The sequence below is a fragment of the Gossypium hirsutum genome, chromosome A12 (genome assembly GCF_007990345.1).
Source record: "Gossypium hirsutum isolate 1008001.06 chromosome A12, Gossypium_hirsutum_v2.1, whole genome shotgun sequence".
NCBI classification, from domain to species: Eukaryota; Viridiplantae; Streptophyta; class Magnoliopsida; order Malvales; family Malvaceae; genus Gossypium; species Gossypium hirsutum.
Genome location: NC_053435.1, coordinates 95,357,645 through 95,380,170, shown reverse-complemented (window position 1 = coordinate 95,380,170; position 22,526 = coordinate 95,357,645). Strand labels below are relative to the sequence as shown.

Here is a 22,526-nt window from a genome sequence, read left to right as displayed (position 1 = left end):
CATCGTAACCACACACGACTGTGAATTCAGACTGAAATCACAACAAGTATACGAACATGGAAATTCCAACACAACAACAAGCAACCAAGGTGGTGTGCAGAATCTCACCTAAGCTCATTTATCCTTGATAGCTTAGCTTTTCCAAACACGAAATATATATTGGTTAAATCGAAGACATTTAGGCCTTAAAACTCAAAACCCACCTTACAGAAACTTATTAGGAATTCCTTACTTTCTCATTCTTTGAATCCTTGAGTACATAAGGCTAAGAAAGCTTACCAATTTCTCAATTTCTCAACTTTTATACTCCAATTCTCACGAATTTTGCTCCATGCAGAGCCTCCCTCATTTTCCTCTTTTTTGGAGTAATCAGAGAAAACAAAGTAAGAAAAAATTTGCGCACAGAAAAATAAGGAGGATTTTTCCTTTGTAAGAATATCCATTTTCACTTATATATAACTTCTACACACATTCTCTCAACTTTTTTTAGTCGATAACCGACAATCATTATGTCTACCACTATGGAACCAGTCGGTTCCAACCTAACCAAACCAGAATTGAAGCTTAACTAACCAAACAAACACAATTTTTTCTCAAAATTTCCTAATAAAGTGCACCAACTTACTGTGCATTCAATTAAGTCCCGAAATTCCTTTAAATTAAAGTTTTATAGAAATTCGAGTGTAACACCATCAATCCATTTCATGTTCATGTCATTTTGAATCATCTAATTTATTTATCCTTTTTTTTAAAACATATGCTTCGATTTTTTATTTATATTTTTTTGTTTTTATATTATTTTTATAATTTTTATCCAAAAATAATTTTTTAAATTCTTTCTTTCTTTTTTTAACGTTTAAAATTAGAACTAAATTGACAAATTTTGTAAACATTGAGGGTTAAATTAGTTATTACGCCAATAAGAAAAGCTCACAGTAGGTTTCTATCACTAATCTAACGCCAACTAATGGGAGAGTGGCTAAAATATTTAATTTCCAAAAGTTGAGTGACTAAATCGAAAAATTAATAGTGGGTGACCAAAATAGAACTTAAGGCATAGTTGAGTGGCTATTCTTATAGTTTACCCTATAAGCTACTATTAATTGATTTTGACTTAACCCATAAATTGTTACCTAAACTATACCCTTTTTTCTCGTATTAGTACCTAAAACTTTTTTTTTGTCACAAATGGTATCTAAACTACTTCTTTTCCCAAGTTAGTATCTATGTTAGTCAAATCATAAAGTTTATTCTATAAAAAAGACTTAACCAACAAATTAGTACCTAAATTATATCATTTTTTCCAAGTCGGTACCTAAACTTTTCTTCTATTAGCCATTTTACACCAAAATGTTAAATCTATTAAAAAAATTCTATCCAATAATAGACTGTCACATCATATAAATTTTAAAAAAAAAAATTTAATTCTTGAATTTTCTTTTACATTGTTCCTCTACTTTTCCTTGCCTTCTTCCTTTATAATGTTTGACAATGACAACAATGCTCAAAATTCGCCCTATCAACATTGAGACATTGGCACTTAATTTTATTTTCAAACTTTACTGCATGTTTGCTTGACTTGACAGGATTGAAATATTCTTTCATTGATCAAAACTGGTGTTTTTAGAATTGAGCTAGTCAATTTGTTTAGGAGCCAATCGGGGTATCGATCCAAAGATAGGAGTTGAATCGATTGAAATGTAAACTTGTATATACCAGTTGAACCGATTTTCTTTATTTTAAAATAATTTTTTTTATAATTTTTTAATAATTTATTTGATCGCACTGCACTAACCGATCAAATCGAAAGCTTGTGGCTTGTCTGATTTGACCATCCATTCAGCTCTAAAAAAAATTGATCAAAACTTTGGAACCCAAAATGCTCATGCTTGAAGGAGAAACCTAAGATGAAAGGAAGAATACAAAGAATATATATTTATATATAAAGAGAGAAAATAATATTTTTTTTGTCTTTTTTGTTACATGATAATTTTAAATTAATTTTATTCTTCTGAATAGACTTAATAGTTTTAACTAATTGTCAGACTAATGAAAATCCCGACTTAGAAAAAACTAATTTAAACAAAAAAAAATCCAATTTATGTTTGAATATGTGAATTAAGCGATTGATTTATTTTTGGGTACAAAGGGATTGATTCTTATTAGGGTGTTTATGTACAACTCATATATGATTTCAAAGCAGTGGTTAAATTTTTATAATTTCTTTAAGAACATGTATAAGTACAATAATAGGATACATATATGAGTAATTATGAAATAAAAATACAATAATATTCAAGATAATTCTGAGTGTCAAAATTCAACTATAAAAAAAGGAGTATGTAAATCTCAACCATTTTATATACAGTGAACCAATCTTTTATGCATAACTTAACATTGAATTCAAGTTATGGGAATGAAGAAGGGAAGGTTGTGAGACACATAAATCTAACCTAAAGCGGTTAAAGGAGGGTTTGTTAGAGTTGTGTGACCCAAATTCTAAGAGTTTGCTTGCAAGTTAAGTTAAACGAAAATATATTTTCTTTCTAAAAGATTTAGTATATATTAGTATAATATATTTAGCATTTATTAGCATAGTTTATTTAGCCTATAAATAGGCTCTTTTACAACCTTAAAAAAACACTTATTAGAGATTAGAACTCATAACACATTTAGAGAATTTTGTGTTTACGTTATGAGGGTTCTTTGTTTTCGAGTTTTTCGGGATTTAGTTTTTATCTTCATCTTTTGTACTCTTCATTCTTTTTCCATTATAGTAAAATTATATTTGCTCGTGATTTTTTTTATCCTTTTCGGAGGATTTTACACGTTAAATTTGTGTATTCAATTTCTCAATTTCTTTTATTATTTTTTCTTATTTGTTGCTTAATTGGATCGATTCGTAACAGGATTGTTAGGTGAAAACATTTTCCAGATGATTCTATTATTTTTTAATTTGTCATAGTTGACCCTCTGCAGTCTATAATTAAAATCGAAGCATTCAACTCTTATTCTGCCAAGCTTATCGGAAATTGATGTTATAAATATTAAGTTTAATTATGATCTTGTTCATATTTTTTTATTAAATCTATTTTTAAGAAATTAAAATTTCAAACTAATTTTTAACCACTTAACCACTTCACTTGTAATTTCAAACTCGTAAGTTTTCAGAAATTTAACACTTCTGAATACATGCTGCTTTAAAATCATTTTTGTAAAAGAAGAAGATACTATTTTTTATTAAAGATATTATATAAAAAGAGGAAGATGATGGTTTAAAATCATTTTTGTAATGGGATCTGCAACGCGCATACTGTCCATTGCTAATTGTCGTCGCAAGTCACGTGACCATATTTATGATGCTGATCATCACATACATACATACATTCATACATCTATGTTGACTAAAAGTAAAAGGTAAAAGGGCGGGCGGAGTCAGGTAGAGGACAAGTCGGGCACGCAAGTGGCGATGAGGAGAGAGGAGGTAGCTTCGTTTTCCCGCCAAGGGAGCCCACCGCCTATCCATTCCCGCCAAAGAGAACAACTATGTTTTCGGTCTTATACAAGTCTAACATGGGTAGGACACGTGTGAAGAAAAAGGCAACAAGCGTCGATCATCTGTAGGGGTTGGTATTTGGTCGATGATGACCAGGATGATTACCCTCTTCCCCACTCTATGCAACTTGACCTATTTGTCAACATCTGCAATTGCACGCAATATCATACCCATTTTGTGTCCTACGATGCTTTCTCTTCTTTTCTTATTTAACTCAAATCATTATATGTTTTAATACTACAATACCATGGTATAACTTATTTGATCATATGTTTTTATACAATAGCTTAATATTTAAAATTAATTTCTCTTCTATTTAATTTTTATAACTACATATTTGATGACGTGGCTTTTCACACCTATGTAACCACTGATTATGTGGAAGCCGCTGTTGTCATTTCGCAGCCTTTTCGGATCCCCATTTTCTTGAATTTTATATCATGGGGATTATTAATTACAAATTCCATCAATATAAAATAATAAATTACAATAAAACGCATTTGAAGGATAGATTTGCATCCAATAATACAAAATTAAATAGATAAATATATCATAATACTATAATAAATGCATTCTAATGGCTTATTATTGTATCCTCATTTTTCTACGACACATAAAATTGTTATCATATTGGTAAAAGAAAATTTTAATATTAAAAATTTAGTTATAAAAAATTTATTGAATTTACTTATAACATCAACTTAATCAATAATATTATCTATATTAAATTATATTACACTTGAAATTTGGGTAAAAAATATTTCATGTAAAAAATTATTTTATTTTAATTTTTATTTAATAATTATTATCAATAACAGGGGCATAGCCAGGGGCTGGCATGGGCCCCATCCCCCCCTAAAATAGAAAATTTTATTTTAGGCTCTTATTTTTTAAAAATTTTAAATTAGTAAAGGTAAAATTGTACTTTGCCCCCTCTAAAATTATAAAAATTCAATCTAATCCTTTACAAATTATAGAAATATAAACTATAAAAAATTAAAATTTCATCCGGCCCTCCTAAAAAAGTTTTCTGGCTTCGCCCCTGATCAATAAATTGGTAAATAATGTGTTTAAATATTATTATTAACACGAGTTTAATTCTTGAATATATATATAAGTTTTACTTGTCATATTTAACGATGGTATAAAAACATGAAATATAAAAATATCATTATGGTTAGGCTAATATTAGTTGTCATTTAAAAAAGATGATAAATATTTTTTTTCTAACTAAATTTATATATATGATAAATTCATAATATCAACTAAATCAAAAGTTAAATATAGATATATTAAATTTTATATAAATTTTAACAATCTAGTCATGATTATTATAATTCAAACCCTACTTCACATGATTTATTTATAATTATTTAAATTTTATCGATTAAGTATAAAAAAATTAATTTAAATTTTTATTAAAGAATATAAAATTTATATTTATGATTATTTTTTATTTATAGTTTATGTGATATAAATTTATAAAATTTATTTACATTTTTGAAAATTTTGGTGTAGATTTTTATATTCATAAATGTTAAAATTAATGATAAACTATTAAATAGTGGCCCAATTATAAATAAAAAAAATCATTTTAGGCATCTAAAATAAAAAAAATTACAATTTAATCACCTACATTACATAGCTCTGTTATTTTGTTCACTTTCGTTAAAATCACAAATGAGAATCAGAGTGGCAGTTAAAAATGATATAATAACAAATTTAGCCTTCAACTTTTACATATTATATCAATTTAGTCATATTTTTAAAAAATGAACTCTTAAAATTTATAAATGTTCTCAATTTGGTCATAATTCTCAAATTACAAATATTATATAAATTTAAATTTTATATTAATATTAAATAAATATAAATTTATTAATGTTAAATAAAATTAAAAATCCATCCTCCCCATACAAAACCAGCCCCACCACCTCCAAAAACTAGTCATTTTTTACATGCTATGCTAAAAATAGAACGAAATTCAATCACCATATTTATAGCTTTTTCAAAACTATAATCCAACAATAGCCATGCCGCCTTCCTTCTTTATATACCCTTCAATTTGGTACAATGCTTAATACCATTTAGCCAAACATTTTAATTGGATTAGAGGAGAAAATATAGGACAAAGAGTAAGAAAAGATCTCGATTGCAATCTCTATTGGAGTAAGATCTGATACATCCCTATAACCTAGTTTGCTTGCAATTTCTGAATTTTTTGAAACACTAGTTTAAAGAAAAATCATCTAGAGATGAACATAAAGACCGTAGCAGGAAGTCAAGATACAAGGAGAATATGGCCGAAAAAGAAGTAAAGAAGGAAAGACAATGACATCACATAATATCTCATATATTTGAAGAATGTAAACAAGTTGAAGGTAAACGAGCATTGATGCATTTACAAGCAACCAGCTAACAGAGGCTTCACACAATCTCGTCTGAACATGATAGAGCATAAAAAATATGAGACAGGTTTAACTACGCATACCTTTTAATGAAACCTCGGCATTTTATTAATATATTTATATTTATATTTATATATATTTAAAAATATTTATGTATTTTTATTTATAAGTTTAATTTCTTAGAATTGGGATAAATTTGAGAATATCTATAATTTTGAGGGTTAATTTTTTTAATTTATATCTAAATCGTTATAATATGTAAGAGTTAATTGCTAAATTTGTTATTATATTGATTTATTTAATTGTCACGTCACATTCTCTTTTGTGATTTTATTGGGAATCACTAAAATTATTGAACTATATAATATAGGTGCTTAAATTACAAACTTTTTATTTTGAATACCAATTTTTTTTTTATAATTGGGTGATTATTTGCATAGTTTACCTTAAAAATAATAAACATAATATAATTGTTAGTATTTTATTCTTTCATTTGATTGAATTCTTCACATAATTAGTGGTAAGATATTCCTCTTGGCATAATGTTTAAAAAATTTTCAATGTTTATATCTTTTGTAATTTTATTCCTTATTCTTTTTTTAGAGCATTTTAAATCTCTATCTTTTGAATGGACTAATTAAATTTAACGGTAATAATGTGGAATGAAAATATGAAAATTTTTAAAATTAGGTAGATGAAATCAATAGTTTAAACAAAAAAACAAAAACAAAACGTTTAAATATCTTACATAAAATTATTTTAAAAGTAATTTAAGAAACAAAACACTAGGTTAAGACTAGCTCTAGTTCTTTTCCATTAATTAATATTCAATATAATGATCATTACTATTCAAATGTGTAAGATACATGTAAAATCTACCTATTAAATATAAAAATCAACTAATAAGTGAGGATTAAATTATGTATTAAATATAAATAATGAAAAAGTCAGGAGAAGAAAAGTCAACAAATCTTCAAATTGTTTATAGATTATTGCACCACCCGTTTAGAACTTGTAGTTTTACTTACACTACGTTTGGTTAGGGTGAATAGAATAGGGTTGGAATGGTCTATATTTGCATTGGATTGTTTGAAATTTTGCTTAACACATTATAGGATAGTGCTCATCCTTAGTTAATCATTCTATTTCACATGAGGCTAGATATAAATTTTGAGCACTTTATTGAATGACCATTTCTGACTTTCCTTGAATTAGCATGTCGGAGGCAATGCTCCTACTTAATTCAAAGCCAATAGTTCATATGTTTTCCCCCAATAATGTGGCAACATCAGTAAGTGATGTAGAAATTTGTTCACTTCCATTAGAAATCTTTTTTTTTTCTTCTTTGAAAATGTGGAATCATCTTGGTTTGGCTTCGATAGTTGTGATTGTGTAGCAGAAAAATCCATCTCATATAAGGAAACATCATATTCGCATCCATGGTAATTGTTTTCTTCTTCAACATTCTTTACGGTAGCTACATCCTCAGCATCTATTTCTTCAACAATATTTGCAGCTGTTTGCGCATCTTTCCCAGTGGCTCAATCTATTGCATATATGGAAGTATATTGATCTTAATAAGGGAAACTGTGATCTCTGAATTGATTGGTTGCTTTCTAACTCTATGAAAACAAAAGGAATCCACATTAGATATAAGTTTGGTCAAAACAAGATAATAAGGACAAGAAAGTTGTTAAAGATTTCTAAAGTTGTGATTGATGAAAATTAAATTTTTTTATGTTTAATAGTTTGATTATAACCTTGGATATGTTTAGAGACTAATTTATTAAGTAAATTTTGTTAGTTTTGCTTATAAGGACTAAATCATAAGAATGTGAAACTTGTCATGAAATTTTTGAAAATTATGTTTTTAGAGGGATGTAAATGTAACACCCATACCCCTACCTGTTGCCATATTAGGGTTACGGAGTATTATCGTACAATTCAGAACAAACAATAACAAACAGCATCAAGTTTAACAAATTGAATGAACAAATTCATAAATAATCAAATTGGAGTAAAACATACAGTTATGGACATTAAATCGAGTCTACGATGCCTTAAAAATAGTTTAGAAACAATCATGGACCAATTCGAAGCAAATCATAAAATTTAGGGAAAACTTGAAAATTTTCAAAATAAGGGTCACACGGCCGCGTGTCCAAGCAGTGTGATAGAGCCTAGATCGTGTAGCTCCAAAAAGGGCCATGTAGTTATCCCACATGCTTGTGTGGCTACTTCAAACGTCCGTGTGCTCACCCGTATGTCCAATCGTGTAACTCACTGACCTGGGTCACACGACCATGTGCTAGCCCGTGTGAACCCTGCACCTAACACGCTCGGGGCACACACCCGGGTAGGTTCCCGTGTGTGACACATAGCCGTGTGTGCCCAAAAATGTCCCAAAATGTGCTCATTTTCATGTCTAGATGCTTAAATACCTAAACCAATTCTTAACACATTATTATAAGACTTAAAAATGCATTTCAATGACATACAAAACATGCTAAACAATCAACCTAAGGCCTAACCAATGTGTCATTAATGACACCACATTTCAAAGACTTAACATTTCACCTACTTAGAATTACATTACACAAGCCTCAACTCATTCAAAATAACTTGCATCCAATTCTAACATGCCTTGCTCAATTCATATAAAACTTAACTTTCCATACTTGACCACACATGCTTAAACTTGGAGCTTAACATGCATACCATATTAGTTACTTGTTCTAGAATATCAAAAGCACAACACATACACATTATAAAATACTTATGAACCAATACAACCATAACCAAATGGTTCTATTACATACCATATAAGTCAAGTTAAATTCAAAATCTACCAAAGAGGTCATCGGATAGTGTGATTTTTTGAGTTGATTCTATCACTCAATTTCCATAAAACTCAATCTAAAAAGGAAAGACAATGACACAAGTAAGCTTACATAAAGCTTAGTAAGTTTGTCGATTAATCGATAAAGCTTGCCAAATTAAACATAATAATTTAAATACAAGGTTATTAACAGAATTCTTGTCAATCACAAGTCACAACAGGTGAGTAATGCTCAAACAATCATACAAAGCAATTGTCTACATTTCAATAACATTCAGTGATTAATAAACAATGTCTGATGAACAATATACGAGTACGAGTACGAGTACATAGTTAACCATCCAAAACACACACCAGATGCTTATACGAGTCAGTTTAACCAATAACACACCTCGAAACTAAGTGCCTATCCCATAGGCTAACATTCACCTCCGTAACACACTAGAAAACACTGTAATATATCACGATAGTCCGCAACGAATGCAGAACCTCAGCATATTTAGTGAAATGAGGATATAAAAAAATCATCGTCATATCTAATACCAATCCCATACCAGGCGCAAAATAACCTATTGGCATGCCAATCATACTCTATCCTATGTTCATTCGGCTCAAGACATTTCATCAGTGATTAATGCAATAATAACTCGTTAATTCGATTTCCATGTATAAACATTAATTCATTAACCAATATTCAGTATCCAATAACTAAGTTCATATAACAACCATTTGAACTGTATTGAAATTAAACCGAACAAACTTACTAAATTAAACTACAACGACGAAAAAAATATAGAGATTATTTTGCAATTTTCTATTTTCCTTAAATTTCCACTTGTTCTTGATCTAAAATAGTAATTTCATTCAATTAACTAATTCTAACAAAGAAATCAACTCATTTTATGCAATTAAAAGTCTTTTTTTGACATTTTTACAAAATCACCTTCAACATTTTATTTTTATGCAAATTAGTCCTCAAGCCCAAAACATGCAATTTAACCATTTTTATTCAAACCTAAGCTTAGCCAAATATTCAAGGGCCTCACTATAGTCCATAATTGTAATTATTTCATATCAAGTCCTTGTAATTTTATCACTTTAACAATTTAGTCATTAAACATTAAAATCATCAAAAGTATTTCACAAAAATAGTCTTATCTAACAACCACACTCAATAATCTTCCATAAAGCTTCAAGAATAACTCAAACTCAACAATGGCACAATATAAAACATTTTACAGTTTTACAAATTAGTCGCCAGGTTAGCTAGATTAAGCTAATATGAGCTCAAAAACATAAAAATTACTAAAAACAGATAAGATTTCACCTACCTATTGAGAGACCCAAGCTTGACCGAATGTTCTCTAAGCTTCCCTTAGGATTTCGGTTCTAATGTTGAAAGGAAGAAGATGATATGAATTTTTAACATGTTTATTTCGTTTATATTACTTATTTACCTATGTACATATTTGCCCTTGTAATAAACATTTATCATTCACAATTTTAAGTCCATTGTCGTCTACTATAAGTAAAGATGACTTAATTGCTAATAAATTCCTTTAATTAACCTGTAGAGATGGCTTAATTACTAATAAATTCCTTTAATTAACCTTTCTCATGCTAGTTTACAACCTCAATTAATAAAACCTAACTTTTACAGCTTTTACGATTTAGTTTTTTTATTTAATTAACTATCTAAACGATAAAATTTCCTAACCAGATTTTAATACAACACTATTGAACTTGTTGTAACGCCCCTAACCCGAATCCGTCACCGGAATAGAGTTACGGAGCATTACCGGAGTTACCGATTCATTTATCAGATATTTCATTAATCCGATATCTTTTCTTTACCACGTTCAAGTCTCGTATTCAAGTCATCCAGATCTTTATAAAGAAATTTGATTGTCGTTTTCATTTATTTCATGTTATAATACATTCAACTAATGCTCTAAACAAAATCATCATTTTGCCCCTAAACTTTTAATTAATGACGATTTCATCCTTAGGTTAAAATTTAAATAAAATTATTGCAATTTAATCCTTATTTCCAGCCGTTATTCTCACACAAATTGATAACAACCTATGAATTCTATAAAATGTCAGAATTTTCCATCATTCAACACTTTTCAATTTAATCCTTAAAACATGTTTTTCCCTGATCTTGAGCTAAATTAATAATTTCATTCAATTTTGTTATTTAAATAATAAAATAATCCATTTCATGCAATTTGGTCATTTCTGACATTTTTACAAAATTATCCATAAAGTTTTACTTTTATTCAATTTAGTCCCTGAGCCTAAAACATGCAAATTAGCCATGCTAGATGAATATTCATACATATTTTTCCTCCTCCTCCTCTCCATTCCACATCCTTAATTTATATAACATGCAACAAGTAACATTATCAATAATTTCACTATTTACTTATGTATATTCAAAACTGTCCATTTGCGTCATAGTCACTAAATTATTTATATCTTAAGCTACAGAACTCGAAATTAAGATCTGCTAATTTTCCCTGAAACTATACTTACTTATCTTATTACCATAAAATTTTCATAATTTTTGGTTTAGCCAATAAGTACATTTAATTCTTTAAAGTTTCCCTTATTCTGCTGTCTGAGAGTTCCAACCCTTCTTCACTAAGAATTAATTATCTCATCGTATGAGATTCAGATGATGTTCTTGCTTATTTCTATTGAAAATAGACTCTTTAAGGATTTTAAACATATAAATTTAATACCTTAATTATTTTTCTCCAAATTTTGATGATTTTCCAAAGTCAGAACAGGGGAACCCGAAATCATTCTGACATTGTCTCACAAAACTTATTATATCTCATGATTTACAACTTCATTGCTTACTCCGTTTCTTCTATAAGAAACTAGACTCAATAAGCTTTAATTTCATATTTTATTCATCCTATAATTATATTTATACAATTTTTGGATATTTTTCAAAGTTAGACTATTGTTGCTGTCCAAAACTATTTTAGTGCAAAATGTTGATTTTCATTTTGCCCAAAATTTCACAGTTCATACAATTCAGTCCTTACTTAATTAACCCCTAAATTAAGATAATTTTCTCAATTAATACTTTTCCTAGACATTATAAGTTATTTCATAACTATTGAAATTCAGAATTTCCACATAAAACTCTAACTTCAAACTCTTTTACAGTTTAGGTCCCAAACATTCACTTTCTATTCAATTCTTTCAATAAAATCAGCATATAAACAATTTAAAGCTCTAATTATATATCAAATCATCATATACTTCCAGCACATATTCATAGAAACTTTCAATTTCTTTCATAGAATCAAGAACTAATGAATTCAACAAATGGACCTAGTTGTAAAAGTCACAAAAACACAAAAATTTCAAGAAATAATCAAGAATTGAACTTACTTGCAGTAAAATATGAAAAACCAGCTTAAGGGAACTCTTCCATGGTGTTTTTGCTGATGAGAATGCAGAAAAATAAAGAGAAATCTAGATAATTCCACTTTAGTCTTAGCTTTATTAAGTAAATTTTGTAATTTTCCAATTTTGCCCTTATTTTCTTGGAGATTTCATGCTCTTGCCGTCCAGCCCAAATAGACCTTGGGTCTATTTGCCTTTTAAACCCTCTTTCTTTTATCATTTAAGCTATTTAATCATTTCCCACAATTTTGCATTTGATACAATTTAGTCCTTTTTGTTCAATTAGCTATTAGTACTTTAAAATTTCTTGACGAAACTTTAATACTAACTTATTAACACTCCATAAATATTTATAAAAATATTTATGGCTCGATTTAAAATTCTCGAGGTCTCGATACCTCGTTTTCAATTCTAATTATTTTAATATATATATTTTTGTACATTTCACTATTTCAAAATTTTTCCTAACTTCACATTTAACTTATACTTACTAAATTAATAATATTTCCTACTCATTTGTCAGATTTAGTGATCTCGAATCACTGTTCCGACACCACTGAAAATTAGGCTGTTACAGTTGTAAATATTATTATTTAATATTTATAGATTGACACATCAGAGTTATGGTTTCGGAATCACTATTTTTGACATTATTAAAAAACGAGATGTTAGAGTACAGTGATGAATTTGTAATTGAGTTGAAAATCAAAGCTTGAATTTGAAATATATAATAGTTTCGATTTTAGGGAGTAATTTGAATAAAATGAAAAACTTTAGGAAAATTGTGTAAAATTAATAAAAAAATTATATTCTTAACTTTAGATGATTTAAGGTGTTAAAAGTTTAGACCTATTTGATACTTAGTAAGTTGATGATGTTGGCTCAGATTTGAATAGCATTATATATATGTTTAAGTAATGGGCATGACTTGGTAATGAATGTTGGTTGTGATGGTAAATATTTATGTTTGATGTGATTGACTGTATGAAATGGGTAAAGGCATTGGTATGCTTTGCTTGTTAAAATAGGTCACTTGTTGAACTTTGCTTATGATACCTTAGTTAAAGAAATAATGGTTGTATATGTGTGTTTGGGTTGAATATCTTGACATGAATGGTGATGAATGCTTATTATTTAATGTTTGAGTTGTGGTGCCAAATGTGAAATTCACTTAGGCACTTAGGTTGAATGAATTATGTTAGTTTTGGTATAATTTGGTGTCTTGAAACAGGTTGATCAAGGGTTTATTATATTGACTTAAGGCTTAAGGGATTTTGAGTCATTTGTGTTTGTTGTAAAATGCATTATAGGTGCACATGACTTGCCACATAGCCGTGTTCCATACACAGTTGCAGGACACAACCGTGTGGTCTATTTAATTTAGGCAAAGGACAATTCACATGGCCACAAATTGTTACACGGCCTAGCAACACGGCTGTGTGACCTTGGCTTACATGGTACACAAGTTGTTACATGGTTTGGAGATATGGCTGTGTTATACCACTACACGGCCTCAGCTTTCTCACAAAGCCTGGCCAGATGACCGTATGACCCCTATTTTGCATTTTTATCATTTTTTTCTAAAATGTTTCAAATTAGTCTCTACTTTGTTTTGAATTGTTTTTGAACTTCCGTAAGTTTGATTTAACCCCGATAATGTATGAATATTATGTTTTTGATTACATGTTTGCCTACCTAACTTGTTATCCGAACCAAACTAATTGTTGATTTTGTCTTCGCTTAACAAATGACCCTTTACATCCTTGAATGAGAGGTTATCTCTATTATAAATTAGCGTCTTTTTGAAAGACTTGTATGAATAGGGTAAAAAGCATAATAATAGCATAGTCTGATCTTCATCGTCATTCTAAACATCACCTTTTTTTAAATTATTCAGAAGATTAATAAATTGACTAACGTGATCTCTAAGGTGCTCACGTTCGTTAATGCAAAACGTGTGCAATCGCTATTTCAACACTAATTGGTTAGCCAGAGGCTTTGTCGCGTAAAGGGTTTCTAACCATTTCCACAAGATGAATGTTGTTTTCTCCATAAAAACTTACTACAACACATTATTTGTTAAACATAAATTAATTGTGGATAAAGCCTTTTTATCTAACCTATCTCATTCTGATTGATCAATGTCTACAGGCGTCATCTCTGTAAGGACCTTCTCAAGATCGCGCTGAATCAGAATTGTCACAGATTGAAATTTGCGATGTCACCAAACCTATTAATATCAAACCATGTTGTTTCTATATCTGAACGGATCAAATGCAGAAATCAAACTAGCTCTAATACCTGTTTGTTGGAGATAAACTCGATTAAGCAACGACCAATTAAAATAATGGAGAAATTAAAAAGATCGAACACAAATATTTTACGTGAAAAACCTCATCCGAAAAGGATAAAAATCACGGGTAAAGATAATTTCACTAAAATGGCAAAAACAAACAGTACAAAAGATAGAGGTAAAACTAAATCGTGAAACCCAAAATAAGAACCCTCAAAACTTAAACACAAAATTCCTTGATAGCTTTTAAAAGCTAATACCTAAATGTGTAATATGAATTATCTTTTTAGGGTGAAAAATGACCTATTTATAATCTAAATTCATAGGTAAAATAATATTAAAATAACTAACACTAATTAAACTTCGACTGGGACAAATAATCAGAATTTGACTATAAGAAGAAAAACCAAGAAAATTGCATAAGACATCGCCTTATCCTAACATGGCTGTTACCTCGTCAGGACACCTTTCATCGTTTCGTCGGGATGAGATGTCTCTTCTCGTCGGGACGTCAACTCTGTTTTAAAAAAAATGTGAGGAATACTCCACACTGGACCATTAGTCCAAAAGTCTAAAGGTATAAAGCTAGCGGGGTAAAGATGAGTAAGTTTTGCGAAGACGAAATAAGAAAACTGAAGTTTTTCACTAAGTCCTAGTATTAGTTATGAAATATATAATATTTATTTTTAGTAGATGCAATAACATTTAGATATATTATTAAGTGCCAGTTTGTGAAAGATTTGACATGTGTCTTATGATTATTGTTACAATTTTTATATGAATCATTGTATAGTGGAAATTTATATTAAAATCCTTGAAAAATTCAAATTGCTAAAAGCATATAGGAATTGCATGAAAATTGTTTAATATATGAATTGATTTGATTTAAACATATATATTTTAATGTTAATGATAAAAGTTTATTATGATTATTGTTAGAATTATTGAAGAGTTTAAAATATATTTCCTCAATTCTTCCTACTTCCAGAAGAATGATAATATAAATGTTTATCAAAATTGTTTAAGTTATAGTATTAAAAAATGGAATATGTAGAATATGAGATATCATGCGATGTTGTCGTGAGGAGGGTAAATAAGTGTTGTACTATTTTTTCTTTAACCGAGCTTTTGTTCCATTAAATTTTCCTAGTAAGATTTTTAATAATGCAATATGTTATGCGTATTATAAACATGTGTACTATTTATCGTTCACTAGGAATTTTTCCCACATAAAGTTGTTTTTATCTCAGTAAAGTTTTACTAAGATACAATCTACCAATAGATGTTAAAGGGAGAGTATTATAAATATTTTATTATTAAGTGGGTGTGCATCAAGATAAATATAAATTTGATGTACTTTAAAACTCTAATATTAATCATAAATAAAGTTTTATCTCATTTATACTTATATATATATAAATATAGAGTTTAAAGAAGCATAGTGCACACCCTGTTAATCAATAAAATACGTTCTATTTGGCTCTCCTAATTTTTTGTTCTTTTACTCTTTTTATTTTTATTTCATAACAAGTTAATAACTATTAAGTGGGAAGATGTAGAATCACAATTTTATAGAATTTCTTTATATATATACACTAGAATTTAAGCACAAAAAGGAATATTATTTCAAAAAGAAAATGAAAAATAATGCACAATATACAGTAAATACCACATTTATCTTGAATTTAAAATTTTAGAGTGAGAAATTTTACAATTACATAAATACATGATGATTAGTTGGTTATTTAATTGAATGGTTTTGTAAATAGTGGTTATGAGTGTAACAAACCTACATGAGTTATGGTGTTTTAAATCACATTCAATACAGGATCCCTTCCTACAATCAAACCCTTCAAAAATAATTTTAATTGTGTAATAAAGATAAAAAAAAAGTTTAAATAAATTTGTTGAAGAAGAAAAGGTTGAATTTACGGTGTTTGTAAATGCTGCAGTTAAATGTTTATATAAAAATAAATGCATTGTTAAATGTAATTGGATTTTTTCCACTTTACATTATGGTTGCATTGCATTGCCATGTCTGGGTAGCTGTCCTTTAATTTCACTTAACTATATAAAACGTGTTGTTTTAATTTATATCATCAACTTTTAACGTGTTTCATTTTGTCCAAACATTAAATCGATTTTAATTATTATTATTATTATTTTATGTGAACCAAATTTTCCTTTTAAAACCTAAAACCTTAATGTATTTGCAAAAGATGAAAATATAATTATGCATGTTTTATGTTTAATGTGTTTTCCTCGTGCATATAATTGTATTTGTAGTTAGAATAAATTGGAGGTACACATTTATGGTGTTATGAGGTATTTAAGATCACCTATGGGCTGTTTATTATTTTCAAACCAGAATCATTTGAGAACAAAAATAAAATAGCAGAAAAATACGGAGATTTCCCCCTAAAAATCTTCTAAAGTGATAAAAAGGGAATCCTAGAACGTAGAAGAAATGAAACCCCGTCACTTCCTCAGTGGTTATATCGTAATTTAGTAGAGTCCTAGACCCAAATGTTACGCGAATTATGTGGTAAACACCAAAAAAAATCCTTCACTAATACGTTGCCGAATCGCGGCGCTTCGTCCATACCAAAATAGAGATGCGGACATCAGAAGCTCTATCCCCACTCTCTCACTTAAGGTGTGTGTTCAACACGCCGTCAACTGGACCAATCTGTGATGGTCTATGCGAGCGTGGATACACAATAACGAGTGCCAAGTGCTAGTTAAAAACCCCGTGCCAAGTGAAACATGATACGCATGAGATGGTAAGATTGGTCATGCATGATGATACGATATGCATGACAGCTCATATTGATTTTTTATTTCCATAAATAAATTCAATTTAACTTTTTCTTTTAATTAATTTAATAATATATTTATTCACATATATAATTCGCTTTAATGCCGGTTTTAGGCTGCTCGGTGGTAAAAGGTGAATGGCCTTAGGGAAAGAAGAAGAAAAACAGGGCAGAAGAAAAAGAGAAAGCGACGTCAAGATTTGAATAAAAATAGTAGAAAATCCAGAGTCAGTCCATACCTACTAGAGAGAGAAGGTAATGGTAACTAATAAATATTATTTTTTTCCTGAATTTTTAGGGAAATGGAATTGGTTTTTTGGGTTTTTTATTATTTTATTTAATTGTTGATTATTTTTAAATAATTTTTTATGATGTTTTTTCTTCCATTGAGATTTGTGTTTCTCTGTTAACCTCGTTGGTCGGTCTTATTTTTTACACTGTTTTTCACTCTGGTGGTGTGGTCTATATTACTGTTCGAAACAAAGTGATAAGAGGCTATTTTTGCTGGTTTTTTGTTAGGGGTAATAGTGTTTGAGAGAGAAAAATCAGAGCCATAGATTTCTAATCCTTTTTTTCTTTTCCTCTCTTTTTTTCTGCTAGATCTAGCAGTATCTAAGTCTATTTTCTTTTGTTCTCGTTTTGGGTTCTCTTGAGAAGGCAAAACGGCAGAGAGGAGGCTTTGTTGAGCGTTGTTTTCTCTCTGTTGGTGGTTTCGGTTGCGCTTTGGAAGAGCTAAGGGAGGTTGATTAGTGAATTTATGTCGGCTGAGTTTGATTTTGCTTTGATTGGGGCTCAGTTGCAGCTCTGTTTTTCATCTTCTACAACAACTGTCTGTGCTCGCTTGTTCATCACCGCTTTGTTGGCTGTTTCTTGCATGATTCTCTGCTTCTATAGGCAGAGACTGAATATCGTGTTCTCGACTGTTTCGATGCGTTTGAGACCCAAAAAGTATGGCAACAGATAAACCCCGTGTTTTAGTTTTTTATGTGAATCTGCCTTTTGTTGTGCTTTCTTTTGGGTATTTTCGTTGTTTTGATGTCGGATTGCTTTGTTTTTGGTTTGCAGGAGTTGTTCTGGAGTTGAGTGCTTTGGAGGTTTTCACATAAAACAACGATTTTTTTATCTTTTCTTGTTTCTAAGAGGGGCTCATACTTGATACAGCTTTCATAGTTTTCGACTTTGTCACCCTTTTTTGTCATTTGATTTTGTTTAAATAGTTGTCTACAGTTTTTCCGGGTATTTTGAGGGGGGTTTTAGTTGAGTTTTACCGAGTTTTGCTTCCAAAAATGTTAGAGCATCGAAAACAAACCATGAATCTGAGTAAGTCCGGCAAAAAGCCTAAAAAACCCGAATCAACGATGAGTGAAGAAGAAACCCAAATGACTAGGAAAGTTCGAGTCATCTTCCATGATCCATATGCAACCGATTCATCTTCAAGTGAAGATGAATCCGAGGGAAGTGCTGCTAGAAAGGCTCCAAGGGGAAGGCGTTTTGTTCGTGAAATTAGAGTTCCTGTTTTAGGCTTGGCTCCTCAGGTAAAGCCTCTTGAATCCGAGACATCTTCACAAGACAGTAACTCTAAAACCCCTACTAGCAGGAAAAGGGTTTTGAGTAAAACCCTTGAAGACAAACCTCTGGTGGCTAAAACCAAAAAACCTGTTGGGGTTCGTCAAAGGAAGTGGGGCAAATGGGCTGCTGAGATCAGGCATCCACTCAAGAAAACCAGGATTTGGTTGGGAACTTACGATACCCTTGAAGAAGCAGCCAAGGCTTATGAAGCTAAGAAGCTCGAGTTTGAGGCTCTCACTGTTGCTGCCGCCGCCTCTGCTTCATCTGATAAAACCAACGACCTTTCATGTTCTGCAGCTGCTTCTCACAACAACACTGTTCCCTCTGCTTCAGAAGAGTCTGAGAGCCTTGTATCGCATACTTCACCATCCTCGATGCATGAATTGGATACTTCTGCATCTGTTTCAGTCTCTAATAACAATGATGATTGCGGTGATGCCAACAAAGAGGTGTTCGATGCGAACTTTGCTGATATACCGATACCTGACCTCTGTTTCATTGATGATCCATTGCTATCTGGCTCAGTTGGACAAGAGCTGAACATAGATGCTGAGGCTGCTGATTACCTGTTTGTCAACGATTTTGGTATGATGTTGGAAGATTATTGCAGCATTGAGGACCTAAGTATTTGCGGGATCGGAGCCGATGAGCCAAGCGATCTACCAGATTGTGATTTCAGCACTGATGATTTTGTTTTCGATGAAGTAGCCCCCCTCAACATTGCTTGCCCATAAATTTTGCAGTTAGGAGAAGTTAATATTATAAAGCGTTATTAGCTAAGTGTTGGGTCAAATCATGAAAGTAGAAAGTGATCACAGGGACTCTCCAAGACGAGTTGTTAGTGATGTGCTTTATTTTTGTGAGTGCAGAGTCTAGTATGTGTAATGCTGGTGAGTTGAAAAGGAGAAATGAGCGGTCTTGATTCCCTTGGGTTTTCTTGTGCTATAGAGCCGTCCCAAGGGACTCGTATATCTGGAAAGTGTTTTGATGTTTGGAGCACCATTGATACTGTTTTGTTTTTTGGTTTTTTTGCTCATTCTCACATGCTTAAGATACTCTATATTTTTTGTTGATGGAATGAAGTTTTTATTTAATTAAATTAGAACATTGATTCATTGTCATGGTTACTACAAATTGATATGATAATGGTAGTTGGATGAATCAGCGTGCTTTAATGAAACGAGGTTGAGGAGTAGCGGTATATATTCTTAGGTCCATTTATTGTTGTTAAAAGGGGGAAAAGTAGGGGTTTGGGATCTTCTAGTTGGGGTTTGAAAACTACATCTACCTAATGCTTTGATTCTAAGGGAACGGCTGCTTTTCATTATGTCTTTTCTGCTCTATGCCTTCTGTTGGACTTTTTTCTACTCTTTTCATTTTTACCCACGTTTAATTTAATTGGTGGAATAAAAATAAAAATATTTTTGCATTTTTTGAAGTTAATTTTTAGTCCATATTATACTAATAACTAAATAAATAATTAAAATTATTAAATATTTATATTGTACTTGACATGTAGGTTGGAAAATTAATTTAGTTTATAATTGTCTCCTTATACAAATGGTTAAAATGATTTATGAATTTGATGTGTTGATGGTAGACGTATCTTTAATGTTCTTGGCTATAGTTGTTCGTATTAGTATTTTTGCCTTAAAAAATATACATTTTGACTGTAACATTAATGTTTTATCTTGAAAACGCTTTTTACTTGGGAATTGAGAATAAAACATAAAATAGGTTTTTATTTGCTTCTCATAATATCAACCGTAAAATTTTCATTATTTAATAAATAAATTAATTAATCTTCATAAATAATTTAATTTTTTATTAAGAATTTAATTTATTTTTACTGTTAAAAATTTATAAAAATAAATATGATTTTTAATAGAAAAACTCGTTTACTTTTTAATCCAACCTATTTCTTAAATAAAAGACAGAATTTCAAACTAAAAAATTTATTTTGGAACAGTACTAGTTGTAGTTAAAAAACAAACACATAAGAAAAGGCGAATCTTTGCAGTGGCAATACGTGCTTTCATTTAAATATGTAAATAAAAATATGTGAGAGATTGACGTTATATTGATTGCACAAAACAATGAAACGTGTTGGCAGTCAAGAGTAGAAACTGATTAGGACGTGAACATATGATTTGATTATTTTTCTGAGAGCATGCAATAGCCAATGGTTGGATAGGTGGTGCGCAATTTGCTCCACTCCCCATCTTTCTAAGTCAATGCCTCCCATTTCTTTTTCTCATTTTTACTTAACAACCCATTAATTAATATATTTTTATAATTGTGTTCCTATTTCATATAATATAATATTTTTATAATTCTTATATCTAATATTATACTTTTTTAATACAAGATTAAGCAAAAAAATATTATCCATATTTAAACATAACACCTAATATAAATATAAAATATATAAAAAAAACATAATATCTAATAATATTAGGGTGTAGATGTGTACACCTAGATGCCAACTTTTGGCTTCAAATACTTGGTAAGCTAATGGGGGTATGGCATCATTAAGATTAATTATTGACTTTGGCTGACTTCAACTTTTAATGGTTCAATGTATGTGTATATATAATGTATTGGTTTTCAATGTTTAATAATCAATTTTCTTCTTTGGTTTTTTCACTTTACCACAATAATTTTTTTTCTAAATTATTTTATCCTTTCATATTCTTTAATTTTTAAATTTGTAATTAAAAAAAGTTAACTTCTTTTTAATTTTACTGACATAACATACCCGTAGATAACCATGTGGATGATACATTCACATTTTAATATTTTTAAAATTACAAAGCATTAAAATTATTTAGAAAGTATGAAAATTATAAAAAAAATAACATTTTTAAATATTTTACTCATATTCATCCATGTGGTAATCCACATGTATGCTACGTCAATAAAATTAAAAAGAAAGTTAACTTTATTGTTACCCCTTCCAATAATGTCATTTTTATGGTTTGAACTTGAATTTCTTTCTTGAGAAAACAATATCTCTTACGATTATGCTAAACATTTATGGCTAATTTGTTATTTTCTTATATCATTCTTTCATTTAGGGACAAAGTAAAAAATATATTTTATGGCGGAGCAAGATTAAATTATATTTTTAAAAGGTCAAAGTATAATTTTATTATTGTATTAAAATATTATTTAATAATTTTTAATGGGACTAAATTGAAATCTTACCATATCGAGGGTGAAAGTGCATTTTAACCATTATATCAATTTTAAAGGGAGTACAAATAAATGTTAGCATTTTAGGCCTTGCCAACCCTCTTGTGTGTTCTTGGCTTTGTCATCATTTTATCATTATTTTTGGAATCGAATTGGTTGATTGGATCGAAAATCTATCGAGGTATTGGTCTAGATTAAGGGATTTGATTGGTTGACCGGTAAACTAATTGAACTGAGTGGTCAAGCTAGTTCAACCGACTAGTTGATTGGATTGATTGAACCAATTTTCTTTATTTTTAATTTTTTAATAGTTTATTAAATTAAATTAAACGAATTAGTGAAAGTAATTCAACCATTTTAACTGAAATTGATGATGTAACCTTCTCACTTTCACTGTATTTTCTCACCTTTCAAACAGCATTTA

The 22,526-nt window shown here is 29.7% G+C and overlaps 1 protein-coding gene across 1 annotated transcript; it reads left to right on the top strand.

Annotated features, from left to right (window-relative positions):
- The first annotated feature begins 17,441 nt into the window (after positions 1-17,441).
- On the top strand, positions 17,442-20,006 carry LOC107920086 (ethylene-responsive transcription factor ERF119). Its single transcript, XM_016849605.2, has 3 exons — positions 17,442-17,593; positions 17,996-18,286; positions 18,404-20,006. Exon 3 carries the CDS (start codon positions 18,625-18,627, stop codon positions 19,639-19,641), a length of 1,017 nt encoding a protein of 338 aa, XP_016705094.1. The 5' UTR covers positions 17,442-17,593; positions 17,996-18,286; positions 18,404-18,624; the 3' UTR covers positions 19,642-20,006.
- Positions 20,007-22,526: the final 2,520 nt, after the last annotated feature.